Source organism: Ascaphus truei, chromosome 3, assembly GCF_040206685.1.
Source record: "Ascaphus truei isolate aAscTru1 chromosome 3, aAscTru1.hap1, whole genome shotgun sequence".
Taxonomy (NCBI): domain Eukaryota; kingdom Metazoa; phylum Chordata; class Amphibia; order Anura; family Ascaphidae; genus Ascaphus; species Ascaphus truei.
The window spans coordinates 244,032,132-244,057,492 of NC_134485.1; the positions used below are offsets into that span (position 1 = coordinate 244,032,132).

Here is a 25,361-nt window from a genome sequence, read left to right on the forward strand (position 1 = left end):
CCTCGCCAGGAAAAGTTGGCAAGAAGCTGCCGCTCGCGGCCATAGGAAAGGGAAAAAAAAGGCGCAATTTTTTTTTAACACATTTCTGCAGCGCGCATCTCGCCAATTTAAACTCGCCACACGCATTCATGTTAAACATAGCAGAATTTGCACATTTCTGCATATGGAGAATAAAACTCTCCAAAAAAGCTACTTTTTATTAAACTCGCCAATTTTAAAATTCGCTGCTCTCTGCATAGGCCCCTTAATCGGAAGTGACATCATTGTGGGCAAAAGAGGAGCTTGGTGCTAGGCCCATGTGCAGTAGCCAGCGCTCTGCGCATGCGCAGCAGCTGTTGGCTCGACGCAGCCGGTGCTCGGCGCATGCGCATCATCCAACAGCACTCTGTACATGCTCAGAAGAAATGGCACACACTTGAGAGACAAGTTCTGAATTTCATTTGTTTTCCAAATATAGGACAGGGCTGTTTAACTTGAGACCCCTGAGCATAAACCAGCCCTCAATTGATTTGCATTTGGGCCTTTAACCATATGATCCTGCTAATTTAAATAATATTACTCAAGTAGTTAAATTTGTTTAATGAAAATGTATGATGCAAATGTTTGTACCATGTTCTTGTTGTTATTCTTTTGCTTAACTGTATTTTTTTAAAGTCTTGTTACATTGTACTCTTCTTCCGACACTCCAAGCCAAAGTTCACTTTCTGCTGTGGTCCCTTTGGAAAAATAGTTAAAGAGCCCTGATAGAAGACATATATCTTGAAAGTTGAAATAGAGGAGAGGCTGGCTAAAATTAAATAAATAATTTTTTTGCTAGAGTCCCTTACAATAAATATCTATACCAATGGTTAAATTGTGCTGTGAGCCCAGATTCCCAAAACTTTAGATGTAGTGTATGGAGTTTTTGACAAAACTTCATAACATTATGTTCAGGGTTCGATAAATCACCCAAAAATCTACTCGCACAACCAAAAAATCTACTCGCCACCTAGTCCCGCCCCCAACCCCGCCCTAGTCCTGCCCCCAACCCTAGTCCCGCCCCCAACCCGCTTTAAAATAAAATATATAAATAAAATACATTTAATAAATTCCTAGTCAGAACAACATTTGTTTTTGACATAAATGTATTTATTGTATTACATTATACTACAATTAGTCCTTGTTACGTGTGTGTGTGTGTGTGTGTGTGTGTGTGTGTGTGTGTGTGTGTGTGTGTGTGTGTGTGTGTGTGTGTGTGTGTGTGTGTGTGTGTGTGTGTGTGTGTGTGTGTGTGTGTGTGTGTGTGTGTGTGTAAATGTTGGATCTAGAAATAAAAGCCAGGTGTGAATGACTAGTTTCCTGAACCCCTTAATCAGTGTCTGGACGTCCCCGCTTCACAATATCTAAAGCAGCAATCCCGCCTGGGATCTTACCTGATCCACAGTCCCCCCAGGTCCAGGTACCCTCATTCCCGCAATGTTATACATTGAAGGGGATGAGTTCCCTACCTGTCTTCTGGGTTACGGGGGGATTCCGATGTCTTCCGTGTGAAGCTTGAGTCAGATCTGGAAGAAAGTAGTATAGGTTATTTCGGTGTAGTATAGGACAGTTAAGATATATAGGGTAAATAAGATATCCAGATCCAGAGTGTTAGAGAGTGTGGGTGACAGAGAGAGAGAGAGTGTGGGGAGAGAGAGAGAGAGTGTGGGGAGAGAAAGAGTGTGGGGAGAGAGGGAGTGTGGGGAGAGAGAGAGAGTATGGGGAGAGAGGGAGTGTGGGGAGAGAGAGTGTGGGGAGGGAGAGAGAGTGTGTGGAGGGAGAGAGAGTGAGGAGGGAGAGAGTGTGGGGGGAGAGAGAGAGTGTGGGGGAGAGAGAGTGTGGGGGGAGAGAGAGTGGGGGGAGGGGGAGAGAGAGAGTGGGGAGAGAGAGGGGAGAGAGAGTGTGGGGAGAGACACAGGGTGACACACACACAGAGGGTGGGTGATACACACACAGAGGGTGGGTGATACACACACACAGAGTGTGGGTGATACACACACACACACACACACACACACACACACACACACACAGAGTGTGGGTGATACACACACACACACACACACACACACAGAGGGTGGGTGATACACACACACAGAAGGTGGGTGATACACAGAGAGAGAGAGGGTGGGTGACTGGGTGGGTAGGTTGACTGACTGACTGGGTAGGTAGGTGACTGACTGTAGGTAGGTAGGTAGGTGACTGACTGGGTGTAGGTAGGTGACTGACTGGGTGGGTAGGTGACTGACTTAGGTAGGTGACTGACTACTTGTGGTCTCTCTCTCTCCCCCCCCTACACACACACACACACACTCTCTCTCTCCCCTACACACACACACACACACACACACACTCTCTCTCTCCCCCCCTATACACACACACACACACACATTCTCTCCCCCCTGAGTGTGAGTGGTGCTTTAAATGTTGGTGGGCTGATGACATCACTCACCCTCTATCTCCGGAGCAGATCTCTTCGGCTGATGCCTCTCCTCAGGGTTCCCCTGAGCCGGTGTCAGCTCACACAGGCACCTCACCCTCCCTCATGCAGCAGTGTCGGCCATCTTGCTCCCGACTCTTCCTGCGGCTGTTGGTCGCGTTCTTGGGGGGGACGGGGGAGGGAGGGGAAGCGCTAAGACTCGGCTCTCCAGCCTCCCCACCCCGTGCAAGCATGGGAGCGGGCAGAGCGGGCAAGCATGGGAGCAGACAGAGGGGGCAAACATGGGAGCGGGCAAACATGGGAGCGGGCAGAGCATGGGAGCGGGCAAACATGGGAGAGGGTAAGCATGGGAGCGGGCAAGCATGGGAGCGAGCAGAGCATGGGAGCGAGCAAGCATGGGAGCGGGCAGAGCAGGCAAACCTGGGAGCGGGCAGAGCATGGGAGCGGGCAAGCATGGGAGCGGGAACCACCACCCCACCCACGTGCACAGCCGCGACCGCGCAACCCCCCACCCTCCCATCTCCCGCATCCCAGCTGGCGGACACCCCAGGGCAGCAAGCGGGGATGGGGGCAAGGGGGGAAGGAGATCAGGGTGGGGATGAGATCGGGGGAAGGGGCTAACCTAGCGCTGCCTGCCGGCCCTCTTCCCCGCGTTAACCCAATCAGGGAGGGGGATTATTTATTTATTTTTAAAAAAATTGGCGCGAGCAGGGGAATTCATAGGGCCGCAGCAACGGTTCGCCAGCGGCCTAAATCCACTCGCCACAGGCATGTAGTTATAATTAATTGTCGAACACTGATTATGTTCATTATGGCACATTTGACATACAGAAACTTCATCAAAAGTTAAGGCGCGGGTCACCACATTATAGTCTAGCTTTAATAAAGCATAGGGAATGGCATCTGGGTGAAGTTATGTTTTTAATGACTGAGTGCTTTAGTTTTGCTACAGCTGTAATACATGTCAATGCAAATTGCACCTTTAACTACAGAAATTATGCCTGGTTTATACCTACTCATTATAAAAACGTAATCAGTTACAGTGCTTTAAAAAAAAAAATCTTACTAAATCTGATGCTGTTATTTGGAGCTGAGAGACTTTGATAAAGGAAAATCTCTGCATTACTCTGCAACTACAACATTATTGAGATACATTATATTTTTATAGAACCTTATAAATGTAAAATATCTTGACTACTATTAAAACATAAATCTTATAAACAATGAATATCAAAATAACTTAGTAGAAGTTTGTTTTGATAGAAATATTCCATTTCTCCCCTTTCCATTGGTAACACAGCCACTCTGATTGTACTCTGCACTATAGTCTAAATCAGGGGTGTGCAAACTGGGGGCGTGAGATTTTTCCGGGAGGGTGTGGCTAGTTACAGAAGTCCCGCGCTCTTACCCAAGACATTTAAAATGAAATGCTGGGAGATCTTGTGAGGCCTCTGGAGTTTCACTTAGGCTGCATTTATAGTGCCAGCGACGTTGCACCAAAACAAATGCATTGAATCCGTCGCATGCGCTTATAGCAGGCGCGACGGAGCGACCAAAATCTCTGTAGTCAGTAGAAATTTATTTTTACAGCGACGATCTCACCATGTGACAGGCTATAAACCAATCAGATAGCTTCTGATCCAGGAAGAGGGGGAATGTGTCTCTGTTTGAGTGCAAGGGGTATTATTGTGTGTGTGTGTGCGTGCGTGCGTGTGTGTGTGTGTGTGTGATTTTGTATGTGTGTGTGATTTTGTGCGTGATTGACTTTGTGTGTGATTGTGTGTGTGTGAGACTGCAGGGAGAGGGGGGATGTGTTTGTGTGTGTGTGATCAGATTCGCCAACAGGGGGGGTCTGCCGGGGTTGGTGTCTCGGGCCCCGTGAGTCAGGGGGCCCGGCAGCCTGGGTCCCCTGCGCGGCCGTGCCAGTTTTATTTAAAAAAAAGGAGATTCCCATGCACACAGGGAAAGTGTCCGGCCTGCTGCCTGTGGGCCTGCTCCCCCCTGCGGGACAGAGGGGAACCGCTGTGGCGAGCCCACACCCGCCAACCCAGCTCCCCTCACACCCGCCTCCTGCCCCGGGCAGCAGCTGCAGAATTAGCCCGCCAGTCTTGCCCCCCCGAGCCGCCTACCTCCCGCGACCTCTCTCCCGCCCCTCCGAGCCTACCTCCTGCTCCGGGCATCAGTGGGGATATCGGGGGCAAGGGGGAAGCATCTGTTGGTCAAGGACAGTCACCCACCCAGGCAGTCACCCACTCACCCAGCCAGGCAATCACCCACCCACAAACTCAGTCACCCATTCAGTCACCCACCCAGGCAGTCAGTCACCCAGCCAGTCACTCAGCAACTCACCCAGCCACCCACTCAGTCACCCACCCACCCACTCACTCGCTCAGTCACCCACCCACCCACTCACTCGCTCAGTCACCCACCCAGTCACTCAGTCACCCAGGCAGTCAGTCACCCACCCACCCACCCAGACAGTCACCCAGGCAGTCAGTCACCCACCCACGCAGTCGGTCATCCACCCACCCAGTACGTGAGTCACCCACTCAGTCGGTCACTCACCCACCTAGGCAGTCAGTCACCTGTCTTTTGTTGAAAATTGCATTGTTATGTTTTTTTCCGTATTACAATAAGAAGAAAACAGTTAAGTAAAAGTTGCGCGCTAAAATATATTTTTTCGTGGTAGGCGCGCTTTGGGTTCGAGGGTTGGGGGGGCCCTGCTCCTTTCATTTGTCCTGGGCCCCATGATTTCTGTTGGTGGTCCTGTGTGAGATTGTGTGCCTGTCAAGTGAACACACTATATTAACAACTTTAAAATAGTAAATTCTCCCGTAATTTAAAGTAAAAGTAAAGTAAATTCAGCATACAAATAGAAATTACACCTCCTCTCCGTTTCAGCCTTTCCCCTTGCTCTTGTCTCCACCCCTCTGCCTTCCCCCTTGCCTGATGTCACTCCCCTTGTAGCAAGAGACGGTCTCCAAAACTCAAATGACAACTTTCGCAAGGGCTACGGAGACGGCTGACATCATCCGTAGCCTTAGCCGGCACTATAAGCGCAGCCTTACCTTGTCTCCGCGACGCGCCACCATAGCAATGTGGCGGAAAATGATGCCACGGGGTCACGTTAACAATGGCCACAACGTCACGTGACCTGTGACCTCGCGGCGTCACCTGACGCCGGAGAAGTGGTGAGGGGGGCAGTGCAAACGGGGGGAATGTTTGCGCACCACTGATCTAAATGACTGTGACATCACTTGGTGGATGAAAGTAAGCGTCTGCAGTTAACAAAAACAAACTTTTGCGGTTTATGTCTTCATATGTTATTAATATACTGTATATATATTTATTCTTATTTTTATTTATTTTTTTAATGTTCTTGTGTAGGTTGAACTGCTTTTTTAAGTTGCAAGATAAAGTACATATGATTAACTATTTGTATTATTTTTGTATTTTAGAATCACATGAAGAAAACCATTCAAATGCTTTTGACCAAAGCTATGAAGTTCTGAAGACTGATTCATACATGTCACAGGAAAATAGTGTTTATACTGATAGTCCGTTTGACCTTAATACCTCCGATGAAGATATTACTCAATATGGTAAAATAATAAGTAATTCTGTAATCTCTCAAATATTCTCGACTTTCTTAAATAAAGAAGAATCTATGTATAGAAAAGGAAGCACAAATGAACATTTCGCAACAACAGAAATGAATACGGTGACATTAAATCCACGTAAATTATTAGACAGTAGATTTGATAAGATTGATGATTCGTCAGAAGATATTTCCGGAAAAGTTTTTCAAACTATTTTTAAGATTTTAACTAACAGACATATTTTACAAAAAAATGTTGAGAAGGTATTTCCTGAACAGGAAGAAAGATATATTTTCAGTCCATACATTACTCTGCATGATTTTGATAATGTGTCACAAGAGATGGTTGCTGCAGTTACTGATGTGCTTCTCATCAGTCTTCACAGTTCTCCTCTGATTGCCCATTTCGAGAGAATAATTGAAACTCCAGAAATTCTGCAATTCAAAAAAGATGTTGAATTATCATTTAAAATGACATCTCCATGCAGCATAAATGCCTCATTTAATGGCAAGGAAAAATGTGGAAGGATAAAAACAACAGAAATCATAACAAATACAGTAACAGAGGAACAAGGTCATCCAAGAAACATACAAAGTAACCAAAATAACATAAATAAATATTGTACAAATGAAACTGAGAGTATAAAGTGTAGTGAGTACGATACGTTAATTAACAGAGTTTTCAATATTATTTTAAAGTCATTTTCTCCAGATGATTTAGAAATTAAAGATTGTTTAAGCTTTGTATTGCCAGAAGATGAAATCAAATTACAAAGTAGTCATAAGCAAATATGTGCTTTTAAAGAGAAAGGGTTTTCAGATTCCTCTATAATTCTTTTAAATGCTGTGTCTGAAAAACTTGTTAGAAAGATTCTGGAAAAATGCTTATTTTCACAAGATTTTTGCTCAGACAACAGTCCTACTCAATTCGCATCGCTTATCTCCCCTAATATTCTTTCTCATGACAAATCATATATCCCAGAAGATATTAATGTTTCAGAAAGTGAAATATCGCGTTGTAAAGATGAAATTACTTTAGGAGAAACTGACTCCATATCATCCAGTTCTGTTTCGTGTCAATCTGTGCTTGATACATGTTCACTTAGCTTGGGAAAATCTATAATGGATATGTTGTCCTCCAGTTTAAATCCCATGCCACCCAGTAATATCTCAGATATAACAAAAGTTGAACATTTGGAATCACACATTTTTGTAAAAAGCAACTCAGAATCCCATGCTAAAAGCACATCTCCAAAGATTTTGACACCTAAAAATGCTGAAGCCAATGTGTATTCTACTTCTGAAATGGCACAAGAAAACAAATACTTGGGAAGGGTTGAAAAGAAAAGAAAAACTGTTTTTGAAAGAAAGCAAGAGGTGTTTACCCCACTGTTGGGGATTAATTATCTTACAAGTCCCGTTCAGTCTCCTTCCAATAAAACAGATAGGGGCTCTTCTGCAAGTCGTAAAATTGTCTTACAAAGGAAATCTAAACCAGTAACAATCGATTCTATTCCTAGTGATCCTTTAAAAGTGGGAAAAAAACATAGCTGTATGCCTTCAAAAAAGAATGAATTAAAGATCTGTAATATTGGAGGCAATGGTAACATATCTGAAATTAACCTTTTAGACACACATGAAAATTCTTCAAAACCATTGCAATCCTTGGCTAGTAAACCATTTTCTTGTGTTCACATTTGTTTTCTATATAATTCTTCAGTAGAACAGATTCAAAGTAAGCTGTTTTCAAGTATACCCATACATTCACATATCATACCAACAGATAAAGGTTTTAGTTTCAATGAAAAAGCTAAAAGCTTGATTAATAGGGTTATGATAGAAATATCAAAACATCAAATAAGAATTGAACATTGCCATAAAGAAAACCAGTGTTTACAAATACTAAACAAGGAAGCTATGGAACAGATAATTAATTTGGTTTGGGAAAAAACTTTGCATCAAACTGGATCTCATGTTGGACTGTATGAAAATATAACTCATGTTGGACTGTATGAAAATATAACTGATAGAAACAATACTCTTGCTGAAATGATAGCCATTTTAGTAGCAGCTGAAATCTCAGATTACCAGCTTCAGCAACTTCTATTGAATAAGAAGGCTGCTGTTTCTGAGCAACTGTTTACTGATATAGTAAATAATATGAGTAAGGCTTGTCATGAAAAACAAACTTCACTTATATTTCAAGAAATTATAACTAAACTTATGTGTACAGTATTTACATCTTCTAGTATTGAAAGTTATTTAGGAAGTGTCAATGTATCACATATGATTGAAAATGTAAGACATTTTGTAAAATCAGTTTTAGCAGAGGTAACAAGTAAAGTAGGTGTTACTTGTAAAATTAACAAGCAGAAGTGTCTTGGAAATTATGACATTTTTGAAAACGTTGTGCATTCTGTTCATGTAAAGGTTTTACAAGTTGTGGGTTCTGATGAAGATCTTTTAAATAACATACTAGCAAAAAATTATTGGTTTTCCCAACATTTCTCACAAATACTATTTGAAGAAGTTTGTAACTGTAACCTGCACCTGTATATTCGCAAGCAAATGTATCCTACCGTTTACACACAAAATGAAGTTGACATTATTGTGGAAAGAATATTTAGCAGCAATGGCATTATTTCTACGAAGACCCCTAATTCTGAAAATGCATGTTCATGGTCAGTTGAAAATGTTAAAAAGAAAACTTTTGATCCAGAAGAACCTGTTCTTTCAAATGTGATAGGTGAGCAATTTCAACATAGACTGGTTTACCCATGCCAGTTCATTGAAGAACTTATGACTGGGCTTTTATCCAAAATGTTCCTTTTTTTCTTTGAATCTGCAACATGTGTGGGGAACAAAGACGTATCTGAAAATGAAACCCATGAATTAGTCACACAATTATTAGATTTAATATGCAAAGAGTTGGAAGGAAATAATTTTTTCATATCTAGCAGTGTAGCAAAAGAACAATATGATCCACAAATAAGTAAAATAGTGGCCGATGAAATAATTAATAGGGTTTATATTAAAGTATTAAAAAAATCTGGCTCTCATTTATCATTTTGTAAAAATATATTTGAAAAAAAATTACTTGCTGAAACAATATGTCATTTAATTATATTAGAGACTTCTAAATACCAGCTGCAACCATGTTTCTCCTCTCAGTTATCTTCATTTGCTACTTTATCATTTAACAAGATTGCAGGGTCTGTTCTTAAAAATGTTAAAATGCTGCATAACCAATCTCAGGAGTCCTTATCATATGTTTGCATAGTACCAGCTATATTTTTAGAAGAAGTTACAACTAGGCTTTTAAATAAAATTATCAGCGTACCATACAGCAATGTAACTTGTAAAGGATTCAGCAGTTCTGTTTCTCATTTCAACAAAATACATAGAAAGCTAGTAAATGCCGTTAAAATGGCAGTTTCTAAATTCTCCATCTGGATTACACACATCGCAGATAATGAGTGGTATTTACACCCAAACAATGACAGTATTGCTGAACAAGTCGTAAACTCAGTTTATAAAGATATTTTGCAAAAATATGGATGTCACCTAGCACTACAAAAGTATTTAACAGATGGAAACCCATTTCTTGTGGAGACCGTCGCTGCTACACTTTTAACATCACTATTCAGTTTACAACTACAGTCATTTTTTCAAGACAGCAGAATACCAGCTTCATGTCAAAGTGCAAAGTTGGCCTTTAATGATGATGCAACTTTTCAGGAGACAACTGAAAGTGCACAGAATCAGCTTTCAGCAACAGCATCATCATCATCATCTTCATTTTGTACGAACAAATTTGCAGAACATTTTGAAGATGGGAAAACGAATAAATTTTCATGGTCTACAAATCGTGATTTGCAAACATTTTGGCATGACATCGTTTCAGGAATTGTGGCCAAACTTTTTTCTTATAATAACAATAATAATATGGTAAAATCAGTTAAGGATCAAAATGAGTTGGCTGCAGAATTAATCGATTCAATTTTGTGTAAAATAACAGATGTTCAAGCTAAGATAGAAAAACAAGCAGAGGAAATGTATCTGCCAATAAATAAAGACATTAACGAGATTGTACATTCCGTTTTTAGGAATATTCTTCAAGAATATGATGCAAACCTAGATTTTCTTAATATTGGGACTTATAACAATATTGTAGCTGAACAAGTGTCCAATTTAGTAATGGATGAAGTAAGAGATCATCAGTTGAAACGATTCCTGTGTGGAGCAATTTCCCCTGATTCCAACTCGTGCTCTGGAGCAGAGAATAATGGTCAGAACAATCATAATGGTATTTTACAGGTTATCGTCAACTGTAATGAGTCAGCAACACATGCTTCAAACCAGGGTTCAATATTCATTGAAGACATTGTAACTGGTGTTTTATTGACATTTTTTCCTATATCCACTGACTATACCACCAAAGCAAAGTATGAAAACTTATCAGAATCAAATTTGAATGAAGTTTTAGCTCATTTAAAAGGTAAAGTAATGGAAACTGTGGAGCAGAGAAGAATAGATATTGACTATATTTCTAAAAATCAGTTTATTTCTAAAGAAATCACAAATATAGTTTATTCGATTTGCAGTAATATTTTACGAAAATATGAAAACAAAAGAATTGCACAAGAACACATAAAAAACAAAATCAGTACATGCATGGATGTTATAGTAAATATAATAATTGAAGAGCTCACTTCTTATAAATATCAGTCACAGTCATGTATGTGTGAAGAATTATCATCTACATCTTCTGCCTATGTGTCATCTGAATTTGTCTGTTCAAAAGTTAAAGAACATTCATCATATACCAGCAAAACAGAAGCTATCCCTAGTAGTTTTACCGCTTCTGAAATTGTGGAGGAAATAATTTCAGAACTTTCACCAAGTGTGTTGTCAGATTCATCATCTGATTACATGTACATGCAAAAAAGAACAAGTTCAGAAATGGAACTTAAGGATGTGGTTAATAATTCAGTAAATTCAGTGCTGACGGAAGTATCTGGGTCTGAAGTTAAGCAAATACATTTTGCAGTAGATTCAAAGTCAGTTAACAGAAAATGTGTTGATAAAATAGTTGATTTGGACTTTAGTGATAATTTTAGTGAATTTGGATCTCAGAAGTCAGCTAACACAGATATTTTAGATGAAAACAATATATTAAGTGAAAAGGCATCTAGGTTAGTGCAGACCAAAGTGCCTGACAACCAACAACTAGTGTTTTCCAGAGCATTATCACCTTATGACAATTTAAGTCCACAAATGGATAAAGAGGTTCAAAACCATAGTATAGCCAGTGAGGAGAATCTTTCTCCCACGGTATGCACCAGAATGATGTCTCTTACATTAGTACAAGACATTATTACTGAACTGTTAGCTAAAATCTTTCCTCCATTTCCTAGTTTTTCGAAAAACATAGGCATCAGGAGTAGGTTATCTGACTATGATTTTAAAGAAATAGCTTCGACACTTACGGGCAAAGTAGTATTAGAAATCTCAAAACAAAACATTTGGGTTACCAATGATGCAGGGGCAAATAAATATTTTTATTCACAAAACATTGTTTATATTGTTAATACAATTTATGATGACATATTTCAAAACTATCAAACTGTACAAGAACTAAGAGAAGCAGTAAAAGCGACTAACAATTGCTTCATTGATACCTTATCCAATTTGCTAAGTAGTGAAACATTCCAATATCTTAGCCATCCAATTGGATTTGGATCACTGAGTTCATCTTCTGATTCAACTAATTGTTTTACAGATAAATCTTTTAGCAATGGGGATATTTCATTTGAAAACCAGCAACATTCATTGACACCTGACATGGTTTACTCTGAAACATTTTTGGAGAACATCATATGTGAACTTTTAATAAAAGTATTTGGCACCGCTTCTGGTATTGCACAGAACAGCTATGGTTTTTTAAGACCAGATGGTGAATTTATGGACATTGCTAATAAATTAACCGATTTATTATTACAAAAATTTACAGATTCCCAAATTAAGGTAATATGCCATGAAGAAATGTCACCAGCAGCAAGTAAAGATGATGTTGAACACATAGTTAATTCTGTGTTTAGAGATCTTATTGAGGAATTTGAATACCAAAGTGTAGATTTGTTGCATGAGAGCGAGATTTTTGGCAGACGGCTGGCCCATCTATTATTGTCTCGACTTTATTACTGCCAAACTAAACCATTTTCTGGAGAAATTTCATATTTTTCCTATTCAACTTTAAAAAAAGAAAATATTGTTCAGAGAGTTTTGAACGAAGTATGCAAAAGTAACGAAACGGCAGAGTGTAATCTCATGCTATCTCCTTCATTTCTTGAAGATGTTATTATTATTTTTTTACAAAAAATCTTCAATTCACAGAGTTATGTTGAAAATGCAGAATATACAAATACAATAACAAAAACTAAACTAGGTGAAATAGTGGCAACATTACTCAATTGTCTCTTTATTGAAGTGTCAAATAATCAAATAATGCCTGAAACAGAAGAATATGAATTTAAATATGTAAGTCCAGAAGAACGCACACATATAATTGAAGTAATTGCTGATTCAGTTTATTGCAAAGCTTTACAGGAATATGGTTCTTACATTGAATTGTATTGGAATCTAAATAGCAACAGTAACACATTTCATAAACGAATTGCCACACTGTTAACTAGAGAAGTTTATGATTATCAGCTGCATAAGTGTTGTGCTGGAAACTTATCTAAGTTACTTAGAAATATTGACATTGAAAGGGTCACTGGAAAGATCTTTTCAAATGTGCCCGCCTCTCTTTCAAGCTTAGTTATAATAAGCCAAGAAAAAACTCCTGTTGTGGAAATTGAAGACAAAACATTACGTATTGCAAAAGAGGAACAATTTCCAACCAAAATAATTCCTCATATTCGTAATCAACCACTAAAAATAGATCCTTCAATAATTTCCGAGCATCTTGCAGTAATTTCAATAAAAACAGAGTCAATTAAGACACTGGAAAGGCAGTGTTTAGTCCATACTGGATTAAGTCTTGAAGATATTAGAGCAGCTTCTGTTTCTGGAACAAATGTGCCACTTGGATCTAGCAGCCCTTCATCAATAATACCTGGCATTGAAACTAATACTAGAAAAGAAAGACGAAGCACCCTGGACAGATCAGGAAGATTAGATGTGAGACCTAGAGAGGTATGTAAAGAGAGTCTTTTATTATTGATCTTTAGTGCTGGAAGTGTGTACTTTGGTTTGTAAAGTAATTACTTATTGTAAATGAAACAAGAAAAAATGTACGTGATACTCGATCCAGGTGTATCATAGAATTTAAACCGCATAGACACTGAATAGGCTATATGTCATGGTCAGAACAAGTATTGGTTATACGTGATTTATGATAATGGTTTTGTGTATATTTCCACTACATGCCAGTTTATTTAGCTAGCATAATAGTGACGTTATCATTGCTATTGTTGTGTTAAAAAATAGGATGGGAGCATTAGCTAATCATTCTGAACCATTACAGTCTTCTAAATATTACAGAAACATAGGGCCTCATGCAGTAAGCGCCGATAAGCCGTTTATCGCCATTTTTTCGCCAAATTTGCCCTCCCGATTCAGTAAGCGCCGATAAGTGGGAAAAATCGGCAATTTTTGTTGCCGATAAAAACTTATCGGCAGCCGGGTGCCGATAAGCCACTTATCGGCACTTTTTGAACTTGGCTGAATACAGGTAGCCCCGATCAGCTTTTCGCTGCTGATCGGCACTCCAGAATGGAGAGTTTTTCGGCAATCCAGCCCGCCAACTAAAGTTGGCAAGTTGGTGGAGGAGAAGCATCGGCAAGGACGACACTTAGAAAAAATCAGACCTTTTTCCTGTCTGTGATTGGCATGCATTAGAGGCAGGAAAAATGCATGTACAGCCCACTTCATTACCTTAGCGGCTAACCCACCGTGCCAGCTTTATTGTGGGTAGCGGGGGTGGGTGAAGGGGGTATTTGGCCCTTGTTGTTTGTTTAAGGCTTGCGGGGGGGTTGCGGGTGCACTTAACCCCTTCACGACCGTAGCAGTTAATACCGCTACGGTCATGAAGGGGTTAAGCCCTCCCGCTACCCACCCCCAAGCCCTAAACAAACCACCGTTGTGGCTAATACCCCCTTCACCCACACCCACAATAAAAAATAATCACACACACCAGCCCCACACTAAATAAATAAATAAATATATCGACATAAATAAATACATGAATATAAATAAATATATAGAAAAAAGAGAAAAGAAGCGCCCGATCCTTGTGTAAAATCAGATAAGAATTTTAATACATCACGGACAAGACAAATGCACACTTACAATTTGTCTGATAAAATCAGGCATATTATGGGACCAGCCCATGCACCAACTGAAGACTCCACGATCGCCTCTGTGTAAACTGAAGTCCTTTGAAGTGCTGGATCTTGTGTCTGTATCAGCCGTTGTTCCAGAGAGTTGTCCCAGAGAGTAAGGGAATCTGTACTTTCCTTTGCGGCTGCTTAGTTGTAGCGTGCGGCCGCCATTCACCTCTCTCGTGGAACACTGGGACCCGGAAGGGACTTCACACACGTCTCTGCGTCTCTGCGTCTTCACGTTGGTAGCTGGGAGCTGCTCGACCACCGTAGGTTCACTGCCACATATCCCTACGCGTTTCTTCCGTCCTTGCGGATTTCATCAGGGGATGGATACCACACTGAACTGCCTGGTGTTAAATAGTCCCTTCGACCAATGTCTAACGTTTTTACACAGCTGTATTCAGTTCAATGGGCAATGTTTAAGCTAATTTAAACCTGGTGCAACGATGTTCATCTACAAATGAGTTAACTAAAAAATAATAATAATCAATTGGCATGTTAACATCTTTAAAACAAATAACAAATACATTAATCTAATATATAATAAATTGGAACATAAATATCTAAATACTGAAAACAAATTATATAATAATAATATTTAACAACAAAAGCTAATATTTAAAAATAAATAATATAACCTTTTTCACCTAATCAATTTAGAGACAAATTAAACGAAACATAATATTAGTAAATTAACCATATGTATAAAAGTAATAGAACTCATGTTATATAATAGCCCATGTTAAAAAAATTTTTTTTTTTTTTAAAAACATTGAATGCTTTAAGAGGACAACCTAGTATAAATTATTTTGTTGAATCATAATAACCCAAAATAATTACTAGTTAGAACTTATACTATTAGAGATAAACCATGTAGTAGGAACATTACTAGAATGTTGATTTAAGCTTGTTTCGGAGAGTAGATGGAATTTAAAACTCTCCATGTGTATTGCAAAGGAAGAGATGAAATGACATCGTGTTAATGCTGTAATGTTAAGTACGTGTGAATGTTGAGACCTTATATCTGCTATTAGATTATCTTTATATTTATTAAATCAAATGATAGACATAGAATGATAAGTTTCACATATATAATTAACTTTATATTTTTATATATATTCATTTATTATTTATAGTTGTACTAACCCTAATAAGATTGATTATATGATTGGAGATTGGGATACCACTGTTCCCACTTGCGGTCCCCACTGATCTCCTAAATGGAAATACTAAAGTGACATGAGATTTGTATGATGTGTAAATATTCAGGACAATCTCCCTATTTGTATGGGAGCTTGGAGATAATGATGGATAGAGTCCACGCTACAAATGAAGATAGATGAACCAAGAAGCAGCAATCCAGAGCTTGTTGTAAAAAAAGGTTGATAGTAATTGACTAGATATAGAAATTATGTGTACTGTGCAATATTAATATTGATTATACATGAACAAGTGATCAGTGTAAATAAATTCCCATGGTTCTAATTGATTTATTTATAGACAACGTTTTGAATATGTGTGTATTAAGTGATATAGTGCAAACCTAAAATGTGTTTTGATTCTTATTAAGTATTCTATGTATTAATAAAGTGTAAAAACTTTTAATAACATTTTATAATGATTGTATAGTGTTTGTGTGATTGTGATTAATACAGTTCAGACCAGGGGTCTCTCATTGCCTCCACTGACCGGGACCCCAAAGGGAGCACGATAAACATGCTCAACCCAGACCTCCGAGATCCCAATAGTGGAGACACGAGATGCATTAAACAATAGTGCTAATATCGATACAGTCATTGAGACCTACTGGACTCAATGTTTCTAACATATATATCCAGTAGGTCTCCCTTAAATTCAGTTTCTTGACTCTGTCACCACTTAATACAGTTAGGGGAACATGTTCCAAACACAAGACTCTTAAAGAGGATGGATCCTTATTGTGTTTGTCCAGAAAATGCCTAGACAGGTTATGAGTTGTAATACCATGTATGATGTTTCGTCTGTGTTCCAGGAATCTTGTACTTAGAGTTCGTGTGGTTCTCCCCACGTATTGGTATCCACATAAACATGTGATTACATATATAACAAAGGAAGATAGACAGTCCATATAACTTTTGATTTTATGTATAGATTTATTGTGATGAGACTTGATTTGGTCAGTTTCACACATGTATTTACAGGTTAAGCATCTACTTCTACCACAAGTAAAATTTCCTTTTGTTATTGGTCTAATAATGGGGGAATCGATAGTTTGTTTCAGGCGACTTGGAGCCAACATGGTCTTTAGATTCCTGGCTTTTTTATATACAATCGGAATATGTGTTGGTAAATTGTTCCCAATTATAGGGTCGTTTAATAATATTTTCCAATGTTTGTTAAGAATTGTTGTGATACCTCTTGCTGAATTGTTATAAGTCGTAATGAATAATGGTGACTTGAATCTATCTTTAGACTCAACCGTTTTCTGTTCTTCCCTATTAGGTTTATTAAGTAAGGTATGACGGTCTAACAGACTGACTTGTCGGAATGTCTCCAGTATGGTATGTCTATTGTACCCCTTGGCTAAAAACCTTGATACCAGTAGTTCCCCCTGGGCCAGATAGTCAGAATGTAAGGAACAATTCCTCCTAATTCTGAGAAACTGGCCCCTGGGGATGTTGGCAAGCCATCTTTTATAATGATTGCTATCATTATGTAAATAGCTGTTTGTTGCAACTGTTTTGAAGTGAGTTTTTGTAATGATGTCACCACCTGGACTGGCCTCCAATACAAGATCCAAAAACACTATACTAGTTCTGTTTGTGTTAAATGTGAATTTTAGATCTTTGTCATTTTGATTGAATGATGATAGTTTTTGTTCTAAATGTTCCAATTCACCGTCCCAAATTAAGATTAAATCATCTATGTAACGGCCATAGTACACGAGACTCGCCCCCAGATCCGCATCACCCCACACATTGAGTTCCTCCCACAAACCCATGTAGAGGTTAGCATAGCTGGGGGCAAATCTCGTGCCCATGGCCGTCCCACAGATCTGCAAATAATATGTGTCTTCAAAAAGAAAATAATTGTGCTCTAATATGAATGAAATTGCCTGTAAAATAAATGTGGACTGTGTGTTGCCTAAATTACTATCCAAGTTAAGAAAATGCTCAACTGCTTCAAGACCTTTGTTGTGTTTAATGCATGTGTATAGCGATGTAACATCGCACGTGGCCCAGATGTACGTTGGTTTCCACCTTATTTCAGAGATGGAGTCGAGGACGTGCAGCGTGTCCCTCAAATGGGACCTCAATCTGCTCACTAATGGTTGTAAAAAATAATCCACATATTGGGACACGCTGGACGTCATCGACTCCACCCCCGAAACAATGGGTCTACCTGGTGGATTGGAAATGTGTTTATGTAACTTAGGAATATGGTAAAAAATGGGTGTTCTGGGATAACGTATATATAAAAAATTAAACTCAGCTTTTGTTATGATTTCCAAAGTGAGGGCTCTATTGAGGAAAATTCCTGAATAGAGCCCTCACTTTGGAAATCATAACAAAAGCTGAGTTTAATTTTTTATATATACGTTATCCCAGAACACCCATTTTTTACCATATTCCTAAGTTACATAAACACATTTCCAATCCACCAGGTAGACCCATTGTTTCGGGGGTGGAGTCGATGACGTCCAGCGTGTCCCAATATGTGGATTATTTTTTACAACCATTAGTGAGCAGATTGAGGTCCCATTTGAGGGACACGCTGCACGTCCTCGACTCCATCTCTGAAATAAGGTGGAAACCAACGTACATCTGGGCCACGTGCGACGTTACATCGCTATACACATGCATTAAACACAACAAAGGTCTTGAAGCAGTTGAGCATTTTCTTAACTTGGATAGTAATTTAGGCAACACACAGTCCACATTTATTTTACAGGCAATTTCATTCATATTAGAGCACAATTATTTTCTTTTTGAAGACACATATTATTTGCAGATCTGTGGGACGGCCATGGGCACGAGATTTGCCCCCAGCTATGCTAACCTCTACATGGGTTTGTGGGAGGAACTCAATGTGTGGGGTGATGCGGATCTGGGGGCGAGTCTCGTGTACTATGGCCGTTACATAGATGATTTAATCTTAATTTGGGACGGTGAATTGGAACATTTAGAACAAAAACTATCATCATTCAATCAAAATGACATGGATTTAAAATTCACATTTAACACAAACAGAACTAGTATAGTGTTTTTGGATCTTGTATTGGAGGCCAGTCCAGGTGGTGACATCATTACAAAAACTCACTTCAAAACAGTTGCAACAAACAGCTATTTACATAATGATAGCAATCATTATAAAAGATGGCTTGCCAACATCCCCAGGGGCCAGTTTCTCAGAATTAGGAGGAATTGTTCAATACATTCTGACTATCTGGCCCAGGGGGAACTACTGGTATCAAGGTTTTTAGCCAAGGGGTACAATAGACATACCATACTGGAGACATTCCGAAAAGTCAGTCTGTTAGACCGTCATACCTTACTTAATAAACCTAATAGGGAAGAACAGAAAACGGTTGAGTCTAAAGATAGATTCAAGTCACCATTATTCATTACGACTTATAACAATTCAGCAAGAGGTATCACAACAATTCTTAACAAACATTGGAAAATATTATTAAACGACCCTATAATTGGGAACAATTTACCAACACATATTCCGATTGTATATAAAAAAGCCAGGAATCTAAAGACCATATTGGCTCCAAGTCGCCTGAAACAAACTATCGATTCCCCCATTATTAGACCAATAACAAAAGGAAATTTTACTTGTGGTAGAAGTAGATGCTTAACCTGTAAATACATGTGTGAAACTGACCAAATCAAGTCTCATCACAATAAATCTATACATAAAATCAAAAGTTATATGGACTGTCTATCTTCCTTTGTTATATATGTAATCACATGTTTATGTGGATACCAATACGTGGGGAGAACCACACGAACTCTAAGTACAAGATTCCTGGAACACAGACGAAACATCATACATGGTATTACAACTCATACACTGGCGACACACTTTATTCGAGCTCGGCTAGTCCCACGAATTCGGGTATACCCGGGTGTATTGAGGTTTGTGACTGTTTTCTGCCCGAGTGCATTGAGGTATTTTCCAGGCAGGGATTGAAGCATTTTATTCCCCCTGGCTGCAATACTGCACAGTATATATATATATACTGCATTACAATTCATGAATTTATGCCATCTGGTAGACACGCGAAGCATTGCAGCCTATTAAATCCTAATCATTATCATTTAACAGATCAGCCGCCAGTCAGCCAGGCATGAACCCAGGCTGGGAAGGCAAACGCAACGGGGCTTGTCAGAGGTGAGGAGCGGCGCATTCCAGGTATCTGCCAGGTACATACTGGGTATTTGCTCGAATAAAGTGTGTCGGTGCAGTAACCTGTCTAGGCATTTTCTGGACAAACACAATAAGGATCCATCCTCTTTAAGAGTCTTGTGTTTGGAACATGTTCCCCTAACTGTATTAAGTGGTGACAGAGTCAAGAAACTGAATTTAAGGGAGACCTACTGGATATATATGTTAGAAACATTGAGTCCAGTAGGTCTCAATGACTGTATCGATATTAGCACTATTGTTTAATGCATCTCGTGTCTCCACTATTGGGATCTCGGAGGTCTGGGTTGAGCATGTTTATCGTGCTCCCTTTGGGGTCCCGGTCAGTGGAGGCAATGAGAGACCCCTGGTCTGAACTGTATTAATCACAATCACACAAACACTATACAATCATTATAAAATGTTATTAAAAGTTTTTACACTTTATTAATACATAGAATACTTAATAAGAATCAAAACACATTTTAGGTTTGCACTATATCACTTAATACACACATATTCAAAACGTTGTCTATAAATAAATCAATTAGAACCATGGGAATTTATTTACACTGATCACTTGTTCATGTATAATCAATATTAATATTGCACAGTACACATAATTTCTATATCTAGTCAATTACTATCAACCTTTTTTCACAACAAGCTCTGGATTGCTGCTTCTTGGTTCATCTATCTTCATTTGTAGCGTGGACTCTATCCATCATTATCTCCAAGCTCCCATACAAATAGGGAGATTGTCCTGAATATTTACACATCATACAAATCTCATGTCACTTTAGTATTTCCATTTAGGAGATCAGTGGGGACCGCAAGTGGGAACAGTGGTATCCCAATCTCCAATCATATAATCAATCTTATTAGGGTTAGTACAACTATAAATAATAAATGAATATATATAAAAATATAAAGTTAATTATATATGTGAAACTTATCATTCTATGTCTATCATTTGATTTAATAAATATAAAGATAATCTAATAGCAGATATAAGGTCTCAACATTCACACGTACTTAACATTACAGCATTAACACGATGTCATTTCATCTCTTCCTTTGCAATACACATGGAGAGTTTTAAATTCCATCTACTCTCCGAAACAAGCTTAAATCAACATTCTAGTAATGTTCCTACTACATGGTTTATCTCTAATAGTATAAGTTCTAACTAGTAATTATTTTGGGTTATTATGATTCAACAAAATAATTTATACTAGGTTGTCCTCTTAAAGCATTCAATGTTTTTTAAAAAAAAAAAAAATTTTTTAACAAGGGCTATTATATAACATGAGTTTTATTACTTTTATACATATGGTTAATTTACTAATATTATGTTTTGTTTTATTTGTCTCTAAATTGATTAGGTGAAAAAGGTTATATTATTTATTTTTAAATATTAGCTTTTGTTGTTAAATATTATTATTATATAATTTGTTTTCAGTATTTAGATATTTATGTTCCAATTTATTATATAAGATCCAGCACTTCAAAGGACTTCAGTTTACACAGAGACGATCGTGGAGTCTTCAGTTGGTGCATGGGCTGGTCCCATAATATGCCTGATTTTATCAGACAAATTGTAAGTGTGCATTTGTCTTGTCCGTGATGTATTAAAATTCTTATCTGATTTTACACAAGGATCGGGCGCTTCTTTTCTCTTTTTTCTAAATAGGTGCTGTGGGAGTTCGGTGAACCCAAGAAGAAGCAGCCTGTACTTTTGTGATTCATTTATCCTGGACAATCTGAGGACTTAAGTATTTTTTGTGAACAATTACAATTGCTTTATCAATTTTTTTTGAATATTATTGTTTTTGGTCCACTATTTGTTATGACTTGAATGTAATTCACAATTTAGGTTAGGTTGGACCTTGCATATTTTTAGTTATTTATGTCAATTGCACAGTTATTCTTTTGTCCTCTATTTTTGATAGAATTTGAATCAATTTTTGTTCATATTTTTCTATTTTTCTTTTTGATTTTTATGCACACTTTTTCTTTTTAACACATTTTCAATTGGGCATACATACGGCCCCTGCCACTTTTTATATTGATATTTATCTGTTTGAACTCAATTTATCCACCTGGTGCAAACACCTACCACATATATCAGCGTTGCAGCATTTTTGGTGTGTTTGGTAAGGGGCGCTGTCTATAATTCTGTCACATATATATATATATATATATATATATATATATATATATATATATATATATATATAACCCCAACAACCCCTAACATACACATATATGCACTTCAATGATACCATAGGCCGGCGGGGGCCCTCGGGTGTTACCCGCAGGCCTGCAGTACCAATTATGTGCCCCCCCAATTAATGTCAAAACACATACATACTTCTAAAGAAATAACTACCCCCCCCCTTAACACATACAGTATAGTAATGGCCACAATTACTATTATCCACAAATGGATAATAGTGAATGTGCCAATTTGAAATACACAAACACCATTAAATACATATAGTACTCACCCATGTCCGGCTGTCACGATGAATGCCATCCTCATCTTCATCCTGCCCATGCCCCATCTGCTGCAGCAAAACAGACACAAGAATGAAAACATCCAATGTAATGTCCCCTAACCCCTTAATCACCATAGCGGTTATTAACCGCTACAGTCATTAAGGGGTTAACCCACCCTCACCCACCACTCAGGAGGCCTACATACCCTCCCCCACTAACCCCCCACCCCGTGAGGCCTAACCACCCTCACCCACTACCCACAAGGGAGGCCTACCCGCATACCGTTGGGGCCAATACCCCTTCCCCCCACCCCCAGTACCCACAATAAAAACAATACACTGCCCCACATTAAACATTATTCTATTTATTAAATACATTACCCACCCCCTGTGCCCCCCCATAAATACATGATTTATCCATTTACATACAGGGTTCATAACCCAGCCCCACGCGAGTCCCCGGTGGGCTGGCGGGGCACCTGACAGACCTACAGGGTACCAGCAGCTCATTTTAAACAGGTTCTGGAGGCCTATTGGTGGATCCCGCCAAGCGCCATGGCCCCCAGGTGGTCTCCTTGGGTCACCGTGGGCCACAATTGGGTCCCCACAGTAGGCCCGCGGATGTCTGGGAGCCCCGGGTCAGACCCACAGGTATCTGCAGGGCCTCGGGTGGTTCCCACGGGGGTATGGGGAACTCACAAGTGCTCACTACGGGTCCACGGTGCCCCCACGGATGTGGGACCACCGCTTCATCCCCGCAGACTACGGGTCCACGGTGCCCCCACAGATGTGAGGCCGCCGCAGTCATCCCCGCAGGTTTCACCCGTGGAACCACCAGCCTGATACCCATGAGATACCCGAGGAGACCGCAGGTGGTCTCCAGAGGTCTCACGCAGAACCAAGCAACCAACCCTGAATGTAAAAAAAATAAACCTGGCCTATACATTCAATACATACATCCCTCCCCCCCCCCAACACCTACAGTACAATAAGGTGCAAAATAACTATTATCCAGATACGGATAATAGATTATTTGCCCATTATTAAACACATTAACAAGCATATTAAAATAAATAAAGTACTACTGCTTCATCAATAAGAAGCCCCCGTCGCCAGCAACATCCTTGTCTTTCGTTGCCCACCAAATACATAGCCAATACAAAGACAATACATTGCAATTACATTAAGATATCAATTAACCCCTTAAACACCTTATCGGATAATAACCGCAAAGGTAATTAAGGGGTTAAGCCACACTGGCCCGATACCCACCCTTCACCCATTCATTTGTACAGTGGCTTCATCATGCAACTATATATATATACAGATATATATATATATATATATATATATATATACACACACATGATGAACCAATATACAAATAAATGTAGAAGGGTTATCAAAAACATGCTGTACTACAAATAACACTTCTCCATACAGACACACTACAATAAAATCCATTACCTTTAATAATCCAATCTGATCTTCCAATCAAAATCCTCAAATGCCAATCAAAAACCTCAAATGACAATCAAAACATTGCATTTACATTGTATATATGATGCATACAATCTATGCACCATATACATTCTGCAAATGAATGTTAACCTTAACATATTCAAAACAAAATACCAATACATCCAAACAAGTATACTATTTAAACCAATCCAGTAAACATAAATCAATTAGCATTCATTAATTACATCCCTAAAGCATTTACATTCCATCCCTAACAATTAAACAATTAAGTAATTCAAGCGTTGAACAGGACAAGTTATCCTGTGAAAAAATATAAGTCCCAACAAGAATACAATATACAAAAGCAAGCATCACCCTGACCTAAAGTACACCATACAATAGCAACAATTACATTTATCTAATTTTACAATACATTATACACACATTTATGCATAGCAGCATAGCCAAATTAATTTAAAACACAGCAAATCAAGCTTTTAAAACAACATAATTTCTTACCCTGTTTTTATCTATCGATCTAGACATACATACATACATACATACAGTGGCAAGAAATGATATACCAAAAATAAATAAATACACATGTTAAAAAAGCTTTTAACAAAATTAACAAGTTAAATAAAATACATTTCTTTACTTCAATTACCATTACTTGACCCACTCACCGACTCCCATTGAACAGCTTACTCTCGAACCAATCCACGCACAAGAACCCATAAAATAATAAAACATAAAATAAAAAAACATAAAATAATAAAACACGGCAATCCAGGGGTCTTCTATTTGTAATCCATCGTCATCGGCCACGCCCTGGTCTTCTTTCTTCTCCGGAGGTCCTTCCTCCTCGGCGTCTGGCTTCAAAATGAGACGACATAGGCTTTTAAAGGCCTATGACGTCACATTTTCTTCATGGTTCCCACGGCCCTGATTGGGCCGTGAAAACCATGTGTTTTGGCCGAGAAAAAAAAAATTATGACGTCACTTAAAGGCAATGAAAGCACAGCCAATCAGAATGGCTTTGCTTCAATTGCCTTTAAGATGACGTCATTAAAAGAAACATGACTGTCCTCACATGGTACGGTAGCCAATCAGAGCGTGGGAAGTCTATCCCTACTCTGATTGGCTCTAGTACCATGTGACAGGCTTTCAATGACGTCACATCTGTTCTCCCCCAAGCCTCTGTCACATGGTATACTAGAGCCAATCAGAGTTGGGATGGAGTTCCCACGTTCTGATTGGCTACCGTACCATGTGAGGACGGCCATGTTTCTTTTAATGACGTCATCTTAAAGGCAATTGAAGCAAAGCCATTCTGATTGGCTGTGCTTTCATTGCCTTTAAGTGACGTCATCATTTTTTTTCTCTCGGCCAAAACACATGGTTTTCACGGCCCAATCGGCCGTGGGAACCATGACAAAAATGTGACGTCATAGGCCTTTAAAAGCCTATGTCGTCTCATTTTGAAGCCAGACGCCAAGGAGGAAGGACCTCCGGAGAAGAAAGAAGACCAGGGCGTGGCCGATGACGAAAAGAAGACCCCA

The 25,361-nt window shown here is 39.1% G+C and overlaps 1 protein-coding gene across 3 annotated transcripts in view; it reads left to right on the plus strand.

The window, feature by feature from the left end:
- FSIP2 (fibrous sheath interacting protein 2) overlaps window positions 1-25,361 on the plus strand; it is a 225,397-nt gene that overhangs the window by 168,596 nt on the left and 31,440 nt on the right. For all 3 annotated transcript variants that reach the window (XR_012799882.1, XM_075590485.1, XM_075590484.1), the window contains exon 18: window positions 5,917-13,256. Coding sequence is in view for 2 of the 3 variants with exons in the window: in XM_075590485.1 (XP_075446600.1) it covers window positions 5,917-13,256 (7,340 nt within the window). In the remaining variant the exon portion in view is untranslated. The remainder of the gene's footprint in view (window positions 1-5,916; window positions 13,257-25,361) is intronic.